General features: G+C 42.5%; 1 protein-coding gene across 1 annotated transcript in view; it reads left to right on the forward strand.

Moving 5' to 3' along the window:
- Nucleotides 1-10,000, forward strand: part of LOC138970126 (uncharacterized) — a gene marked incomplete in the record, with an annotated part of 63,209 nt that overhangs the window by 8,457 nt on the left and 44,752 nt on the right. Inside the window, 6 exon segments of the mRNA XM_070342607.1 lie at nt 988-1,029; nt 2,196-2,265; nt 3,881-3,946; nt 6,400-6,448; nt 7,664-7,811; nt 9,536-9,654. Coding sequence (XP_070198708.1) covers nt 988-1,029; nt 2,196-2,265; nt 3,881-3,946; nt 6,400-6,448; nt 7,664-7,811; nt 9,536-9,654 — 494 coding nt within the window.

Here is a 10,000-nt window from a genome sequence, read left to right on the forward strand (position 1 = left end):
GAATACACGCATGCAGGAAAAAGAGAAATGCATGGGTAACGCCGTATACTGTATTTGAGAAAACTGCCCGAATTTCCATGAGGGTAACCTCACAGGACTATAATTATGAAATCGTATCCTTATCTTATCCTTAAGTCTTTCTGTCTGTCTGTCCGTCTGTATGTCAGTCCATCGATCTGTTTGTCCACCTGTGTGCCAATATGTCTGTCTGTTTCCTTTCGGCCTGTACGTCTGTTTGTGTGTCTGCCTGTTGGTTTGCCTGTCTGTCTTTTTGCTTGTGTGAGAGTGAGTGAATGTGTGTTGGGGGTGGAGGGGGTGATAGTATGGCTGGCTGCCCGTGTAAACAGATTTGGAGATACAAAAACTATGTTTCTGTCTGTCTCTTTGTCTGTCGGTCCGTCTATATGTCTCTTTCTGTCTCTGTCTGTCTCTCTATATCTCTGTCTTTTCAAGTTGTCTCTGTCTGTCTGTCTGACTGTCTGTATTTCCATTTGTCTGTCTGTCAGTCGGTCTATCTCTCTGTCTGTCTGGCTGGCTGGCTGTCTGTCTGGTTGGCTGTCTGTCTCTCTGTCTGTCTCTGTGTCTGTCTTTGTATGTGTGTGTGTGTGTGTGTGTGTGTGTGTGTGTGTGTGTCTCTCTCTCTCTCTTTCTCTTTCTCTCTCTCTGTCTGTGTCTCTTTCTCTCTCTCTCTCTCTCTCTCTCTCTCTCTATCTATCTCTCTCTCTCTCTGTCTGTCTGTCTGTCTCTCTCTCTCTCTCTAGGATGTTCTTTTTTTTGTTCACTAGACATGTGCATTTGTATGCTGGTGCTTGAGATGTGCTCATCTCCATGAAAAGGGCCCAAGGCCTACTCATTAACACATTCAGACTTCAGACTTCTCTCTCTCACTCTCTCTCACTCTCTCTCTCTCTCTCTCTCTCTCTCTCTCTCTCTTTCTATCTCTATTTCTCTGTCTGTCTCTGTGTTATACTTGTTGTGTTATTGCAGAGCCGTATGCCAGGACTGAAAAGGAAACCAGAACCGCCGCCGGTGAGCAAACTTATGTCATGCACACAATTAACATTCATCTAGACAACCGCACATCCATTTTGTTAATTGGGTTGTACATTTTGACATTTTCCGTAAATTTCAAAGCCCTAGCTGAAGAATGTTTGTGGTTTCTCTTGAACACTAAAAAGTGGGCGTACACCAGAGCTTTGCTTACTTTTAGTAATTTTAGTAAATATATTATAGCGTAGCCTAGAATATCTTCTATTTCAGTAAACTCAGAGATTTCAGAACCAAAATCCCTGAACACAACTGCCATGTCTTTGGGGTTGTTAAAGAGCCGGCCGTCATATAATTTGGGCACACACAGACACACACACACGCACGCACACACACACACACACACACACACACACACACACACACACACACACACACAGTGTGTGTGTGTGTGTGTGTGTGTGTCCGCGATGCACGCCCAAGGTTCTCGATGGATCTGTTTCAAATTTGGTGGCCATATTCAGCTACACCCCGGACACAACCTGCTCGATGAGATATTTCAACACGTGCTCTCAGCGCGCAGCGCTGAACCGATTTTGGTTTTTCTCTGGATCCATTCCCAGTAACTCTTCCTTATCTTCTCCAGTGTTTTCAGCGTTTATCTCCCTTCCTTCGTGTGGCGTCAATCCATATTCCCGTTTCTTTTTTTAGAAGGTCACTTTCGACAACGCTCAATCCATATTCCCGTTATACTATTTTTACTCTTCTCCAGTGTTTTGCGCGTTTATCTCCCTTCCTTCGTGCGGTGCGCCGGCAAAGCCGGGTCCCCGGCGCAGCCGGGTATTCGGCTCGACTTCTTCCCGGCGAAGCGGGTATTTATCTAGTACATACATACGTACATACATACACCACGACCCCCATCTCGATTCCCCCTCTATATTAAAACATTTAGTCAAAACTTGAATGTAAATGTCTTTAAGACTAGAGAAATCGCAAATATTGATACAGATATTAAACCAAAGACAGCTTTCAGGAGCTCATGAACCCTTTTGCTGGGGTCTGGAATGAAGATCAAGGTTTTGAAACGGGAAGAGTTCACAGTTAACAGACTAAGGACTTAGCAAAGTTATGCTGCCTTTGGTCTAAACGTTCTCGCTCTAAACTGTCACCGTTATAATAAAAAATGTTGTTTTTCTCTTGGTCAAAAGAAACCGCCTACCCTGAGGTACCCGACAAAGACCCGACCAATGACGGATCATGACAATTACACGGGTGATGGTAATTCATGATTGTTTTCTTGCCCATTCCGTGGTCTGTCTCTACTTTTTATCTTGGCCATTCCGTTGTCTGTCTATAATTGTTATCTAAGCCATTCCGTTGTCTGTCTATAATTGTTACCTGAGCCGTTCCTTTGTCTGTCTATACTTGTTTTTTTGGCCATTCTGTTGTCTGTCTATAATTGTTTTCTTCACAATTCTGTTGTCTGTCTATAATTGTTATATTGGCCATTCTGTTGTCTGTCTATAATTGTTTTCTTCACAATTATGTTGTCTGTCTATAATTGCTATCTGGGCCATTCCGTTGCCTGTCTATAATTGTAATCTTGGCCATTCCGTTGTCTGTCTATATTTTTTATCTTGGCCATTCTGTTGTCTGCCTAAAATTTTAATCTTGGCCATTCCATTGTCTGTCTATATTTATTTTCTTCGCCATTCTGTTATCTGTCTATAATTGTACTCTTTGCCATTCTGTTGTCTGTCTATAATTGTTTTCTTCATCATTCTGTTGTCTGTCTTTTATTGTACTCTTGGCCATTCCGTTGTCTGTCTATAATTATTTTCTTCACCATTCTATTGTCTGTCTATAATCGTTATCTCGGCCATTCCGTTGTCTGTCTATAATTGTTTTCTTCACCATTCTGTTGTCTGTCTATAATTTTAATCTCAGCCATTCCGTTGTCTGTCTATAATTGTTTTCTTCACCATTCTGTTGTCTGTCTATAATTTTAACCTTGGCAATTCCGTTGTCTGTCTATTAATTACTTCGCCCTTCATAGACTGTTACAGTTATAAAGTTACCATTCTTTTCGCCTTTTCTTGTTCAACTTCCGTTATCATTTCTGGGAAATAGATATTGTGATGTAGATGTGTGTGTTTTTTTATGCATGCAAATTTGATTACATTTTATTGAAAAATATAATATTACGAATGTTACTATGCGCGTTTGTGTCACCTACGATTACATTTTTCCTTTAGATTTCGCCTCTTATTTTCTTTCTTCCGTTCTGTCCTTTCTGCATGCTGTTTATCTGTATCTAGTTATGCTTGTGTGTTGTATCTTATCTTTCTGTGTGTCTTATATTTGGACAAAGTTGCAAGGTGATGTGTGATGTTTTGTTTGACAAAAGAATTACGATTAATGCATGAAAAATCGCCGCGTCCAAGTAAGAACAACAACCCACAACGTTTTAAACAGGTAAAGTTATCATAAATGACCGCCCATGACGTTGTGTATGTGGTTATGTGTAATGTACTGCTTTTTGATTCATACAATGATATGTTACTTTATATTGCTGTGTGTGTGTGTGTGTGTGTGTGTGTGTGTGTGTGTGTGTGTGTGTGTGTGTGTGTGTGTGTGTGTGTGTGTGTGTGTGCGTGCGTGCGTGAATGCGCGCGGCCGTGTGTGTTTGTGTGTGTGTCTGTGTGTGTGTGCGTGCGTGAATGCGCGCGGCCGTGTGTGTTTGTGTGTGTGTGTGTGTGTGTGTGTGTGTGTGTGTGTGTGCGTGCGTGAATGCGCGCGGCCGTGTGTGTTTGTGTGTGTGTGTGTGTGTGTGTGTGTGTGTGTTTGTGTGTGTGCGTGTGTGTGTGTGTGTGGGCGCGGACTTTGGTTGCAGAGGTGTGTATCTACAAGCCACGTGAACTGATAGTGCAAAATATGTCAGACGATGAAGAAGAGTGTGGTAAGTGTCATGTAAAACATTATTTCCAGGTGCATCCTATGTCAGTTCCTCCATGCAGTATCCTGGAGCTAAGGTGCACGAACCGAAAGTAGTTGCCACCCAAACTAACGCTGGAGACCCAACCGCGGGGTCTGATTCGTTGAATTCATCACAAATCTCTATATTGCTATTTCATATGTTACGTGGATTTCCATTGGTCAATTGGGCAAAACTGAGCTCAGTGCAAAAGTGATATCGACGACATTTCCGTCGATATCAGTTTTGATATCGGCGACCTCTTTATTGCTTCCCCACTTCAAAAACAAAAACACCTAAATTTAAAAACAAACAAATATATAGGGAAATTGTAATTATCCCAGAATTTAGTTGAGCAAGTGACTAAAGACTTTTTGAAAGAAAAGATATTTTGAAATACTGAAATGTACAAGAAAAGAGTGAACAAAAAGAAATAATAATCAGAGGGAGGGATATGGAACATCCAAAACTGAGACAAATACTTTTGTAATTTCTTTACAGTAAATAAAAAATGTCCAGAGAATTAGCAATATATCTAACATTGACTGACTGTGTGATGATATCTTCTGCTATGGTCTGTTGAGACAGTGATATCAAAATCGAGACCCCCATCACACAGTCCGTCAATATTGGGTAATATCAACCAATCAAACACCGTGGCTGGCTCCTACCTGGTTGGTAACTTTCTAGTGCACCTCGGCCTTGGTCTCGAGGTGTTCCCTATACTAGTGGCAGTGTGTTCTAGGCCTCTGGTCCCATGATGTCCCCGATACTAGTGTGTTCTAGTCTCGTGGTGTTCCCGATATGATACTAGTGTGTTCTAGTCTCGTGGTGTTCCCGATACTAGTGTGTTCTAGTCTCGTGGTGTTCCCGATACTAGTGTGTTCTAGTCTCGTGGTGTTCCAGATACTAGTGTGGTCTAGTCCCGTTGTGTTCCCGATATCGATACTAGTGTGGTCTGGTCTCGTGGTGTTCCCGATACTAGTGTGTTCTAGTCTCGTGGTGTTCCCGTTACTAGTATAGTGTGGTCTAGTCCCGTGGTGTTCCCGATACTAGTGTGTTCTAGTCGCGTGGTGTTCCCGATAACAGTCCTACCTACCAGATCCTCTGTTCATGTCGCACATTGTTTCTCATTGTTGTCTTATGATTTTTCCATCTCTCTGCTTACATACAGTGGAAGGCTACACAGTTGTATTTTTATTTTTTCTCAGTACGTTTTCACGTATGTTGCTTTTTGCTGTATATTTTCGCATGTGTCGTAAGTCGTCATTTATTGCGAATTGTAAACATTTGTATGATATCTCTCACATGCCGAGTCTCAGTGATTATTAAAAATAACGGTCGAAGTTCGCGGATCATGAAAAATGCGAGCTTCAGCGAGCTTTTGTGACTGCGAACTGAGACCATTATTTTTAATAATCACTGAGACGAGGTGTGTAACCTCTTTATTCCTCCTTTCTTCAGTTATTCAAAGAACAGAGGAGTTTTTGTGCGAAAGTTTGATCAAATCCTATTCACTCAACCAGTCAACCTGCGCAGGCGATCGATTAATGCGCGGTTGTATAGTTCCGTGCAAATCTTTCCATTCTGTTAAAACTTCTTGTCAGTTTCCCTGTTTTGGACTAAAAATCAAGTACACAAATATGTTGTTATTCTGCTGTGGCGGTAAAGGCAGATATTGTGTGTTCTGTTCATGTTTTGGTATCGCTTAGGATAATGTTCTCTCGTCAAATGGGACTAGCAGACGAACCTTTGCACCCGTGTTCCAACGTTAAAAACTGCATGAAGTTCAGTTTTCTGGTGAAAATAGTGTATGAAACCGCTTTATGTTCTTTAAATTGATGAGATGTGTGCATTTGGTTGCGTGTGATCTGTTTATAAAATGAAATATTGTTGAAAACTGACCGTCGGATTGCAATCTGTTGTCGAAGAAACTGAATGAAAAGAAATTTGAAAGGGGCCGGAACTACTCTTGTCGCTAGACAAAGTATGAGAGTTACTTGCCTTGGGAATTTGCTTGTGTTGAACGTTTGTGCACGGCAGATCTAGATTCAGAAAACAACCGAACTCATGGATTTTACATGTAGATCTATGCATGTGTTCAAGCCTGTAGTTGTTAATTTAAATGCGGTATGTTTGTATTGTTTGCTCCAGAGATGTATACTTCGTACATTAGAGCGTTCGGAACTTTTCAGTCGCAAAAGTAGTACCGACACAGAACAGCTTCTCAACCCATTGCGCTATCGAGGATTCAGGCTGTTGCTGGCTCGTTATTTGTTTGGTTGCTGGGTGTTTATCGAAAAATAACTAGCTCTACAAGTTTACAGAAATAAAGAAGCAGAGGGGGGAATAAATTCTGAATAAGATGGTCTTTTTTACCTCTCAAAATGGAGTTACAAAAAATGATCATAACTGTAACAATTATACATTGTTTTCAGAAACTCCACCAGATGGTTTATTTGACGTAGACGAGTTGGCTCGTGCATCGTAAGTATGGCAGAGCGTTTGTTCCAAATATCATTAGACTAAAGTGTGTAATGATCATGTGTACGTGTGTTCGTCGATTTGACGTTAGAAACTCTCAATTCGGCACAATACTTAGCCAAAGATGCCTCAATATTGTCCCGTGTGAAATGCCCTGTACATCATCATCTGATTGTACATGGGATGAGAGTTAGTTTTTATTTGAACGTATCAAGCAATGACAGCCTGGCTACTTCCTTGGCTGCAGTTATAGCGACGCTGTGCGGGATTAATTCTGACGGGTTTGTGGGTCACAAGTTGTGAAAGAGTGCTTTTCGGGGGACAAATGAATCCACACGTGCTCTTTGTCCACGTGTTTGCGACACACCCCTTGCTTGTGATTGGCTCGTGAATTTTTTTTTCCAGTAAAAGCAAAGGTATTCACTCTTTCACAACCCATACAAACCCGACACAGTTATTTTCGAATATTTGGCCAAAACGCCAGGGGAGGCAATCACGTTTTTGCACATTCTATAGGGAATATCCAGCGGTTGTGCCCCTTCTCAGGGTATTGATCTTTTCCTTGATAGTTATTTTTGGAACTCGTCTATTGTCATGCTTTTTATCATGATTTAAATTTTTTTTTTTTTTTATTGATTTAAAAAAAAATTATTCTCCCGGTAGTCAAGAGGGTAAATCAAGGATAGATACCGTCGTCGCCCTGGATATTTTACGTAACTCGAGGCGATTTTGATGTAAATCATTCTCAATTAGAGACCTTCTCTAAAATACGATGGACAATACATGATTTAACATCATTTCATAATAAAAGATCATTTGTTTTGGCCTTCTGCTGAATAGCTATCTAAAATAAGTTACGTTGCAGCGGGGGGATGGGGGGGGGGGGTGTTACGTATGTGTGTGGTCGGGGGTGGGGGTAGTGTATATGTGGTGTAGGTGTGTTGGGGGGGGGGGATAACGTGTGTGTGTGTGTGTGTGCGCGCGCGCGCGTGTGTGAGTGTGTGTGTGTGTATGTGTGTGTGTGTGTGTGTGTGTGTCTGTGTGTCTGTGTATCTGTCTGTCTTTCGGTCTGTCTGTATGTACGTCTGATTCTTAGTCTAGAGTTCTGTGACTGCCTGTCTACCTCACTGCTTGTCGGTCTATAACCTTGTATTTTACTTGTCATGACGACGTCGATACAATCATGTAAGTCCGCACGATGACCATCACTGTCCGTAGGATGTGTGAGGGTCTGAGTGCGGAGGAGAGGAAGCGGATGGAGGAGCTGCTGGCGAGGCTGCTGAGTGAGCTGAACCAGGGTCACCTTGATCAGGAGGACCTCATCAGACTGGCCTCCATCTGTGCCGCCCTCACCGAGTCACAGCTGGTCAGCTGCTTTGATTTCTCTGTCCTTGCTTTTGTGGTTTTGTGTCATCTTCGTCTTCTGCTTCTGCGTTTGTGGGCGTGAATCTTCAACGTGCAGTCGTTACCTGACTAGGGGGTCCTTTACGTCCTCACAGGCAATTTTCCTTTTTGGGACATGAGTTGATGATACGCTAAAAGGCTGGTGAAAGTGAGGACGAGGGGGGGGGGGGGGGGGGGGGGGGGATGACGGGGTGGGTAAGAGTGATGATGAGAACAGTTTGTTAACAAGTTTCAGTTTTTTTGCGACACAATATAATTTGTGTTGGTTTGGGGGTATGGGATTGTAAAAGAATGAGTTTATTTTCCAAAGAAATTCTTTATAAAAAGGGATAACATTTCAGAGCCACTTTTTTAAAACCAAAGGTTAAAAAAGATGATTCAGATTTGTACAGAGAGAGCATAAAAGCAGATCTATACAGCACGCACGTAGGTCTTGTTACATTTACAGTTCTAAAAGAGCTATGCCAGTGCACTCGTTGTTGCACGAGTGGCATTTTATAAGTACGGCCGCCCCTCACCCCGCCCCCCGCCCCCCCCCCCCCCCCTTCCTGCTATTTAAGCCTGATATTAATTGGACGAAGTCGACTTTGCGAAGTCTACTTTACGAAGCTCGCTGCACGAAACTTTAGCACTGAATTTTCGGTAAAAACAAACAAAAAACTTCGTGAAGTCCACTTCGGGCTTAAATAAGGAAGGCCTTTAGGCAGTCGTATTTGGTGGTTTTTGGCTCACGTAAGTGTAGCCTGTGCGATCGTAACTTTGTCTGTCTGTGCGTGCGTGCGTGCGTGCGTATGTGCGTGCGTGCGTGTGTATGTCTGTGGTAGAAACATTTGCAGACGTCACATTACATTGACGTCACATTATGACGTAAGAGGGTTAGACGTCACGCGAAGGAAGTACTGAAAGTCTCGGTCATTATTATTTTGAGCGCGCCGAGACTAGTTGGCAGTCGTGTCCCTGTAAGTAGGCTACATGCAGACAGACAGATCTAGATCTAGTGTCTCGCTTTCTTGCACAGTTTCACCTATGCTCTTTCTGTGTGTGTGTGTGTGTGTGTGTGTGTGTGTGTGTGTGTGTGTGTGTGTATGTGTGACGGAGTGATTGAGTTTGTGTTACTGTTTGTCGATTTCTTACGTGAGCCTTGATGGCTTCGCCTCTTGTTGTTGTTGCCGATGCAGGGTTGTGAGTGGTCTTTGGTTTTTCTCTGCGATCATCTTTATTCATTAAGGCCAAAAAAAAAAATAGGTCTGTTTACGGTAACCCGACCGACCCTAGTTTTTTCGCGCGACCCTAGACTTTTTTTTGGCATTTGGGGGGAAAAAAAAAAAAATTCTTGTTTTTTTGGCAAAGTAACGTAAAAATATGGTTTTTTGGAAAAAAAAAAAAAAAAAAAAAAAAATCCCGACCTACCGACTCTATTTTTTTGGCCTATGTTACCGTAAACAGACCTTTTTTTTTTTTGCCTAATCTCTCAGAAAAACCAAAAGTTCCATCTGAGTGTACATTCAGTAACTAGTTACAGAACTTATAAAATACCAAGCGTACCCACATCACCTTTTGACATTGGCTTATATATTAAACAAAAATATAAAAAAATAAAAAAGTTCAATGCAATGAAGTGAAAAGCACTTCATTTGGCTATCTGGAACCCGCTTGGGACCAAAGATTTGCATTTCGTTATTGCAGATTGAGCAGGCCACGTCCACCACGTCCCTGGAATACGTTCCGCCGGGCCCTGTGTCACGTGAAAGTACCGTCGTGACCAGAGAGAGTTCTCTCAGCACCGTGTCATCCGGCCTGGGAAAGTGCGTGGGTCTGTGTGTGTGTGTGTGTGAAGGGGGGGGGGGGGGGGGTACGTGTGTCTGTGTATTTAAGTGGTAACGTGTGTTTGTATGTGTATGTGTGTGTTTACGTGTGTGAGTGTGTGTGTGTGTGTGTGTGTGTGTGTGTGTGTGTGTATATGTGTGTGTGTTTACGTGTGTACGTGTGTGTTTGTATATGTATGTGTGTGTTTACGTGTGTACGTGTGTGAATGTGGATTTGTGTGATTTTTTTGTTTGTGTGCGTATGTTTTAGTGTGAGTGGGTATGTGTCTGCCTGTCTGTCTGTCTGTCCGTCCGTCTGTCTGTCTGTATGTCTGTCTGTCTGTCT

This window comes from Littorina saxatilis, linkage group LG7 (assembly GCF_037325665.1).
Source record: "Littorina saxatilis isolate snail1 linkage group LG7, US_GU_Lsax_2.0, whole genome shotgun sequence".
Classification (NCBI taxonomy): domain Eukaryota; kingdom Metazoa; phylum Mollusca; class Gastropoda; order Littorinimorpha; family Littorinidae; genus Littorina; species Littorina saxatilis.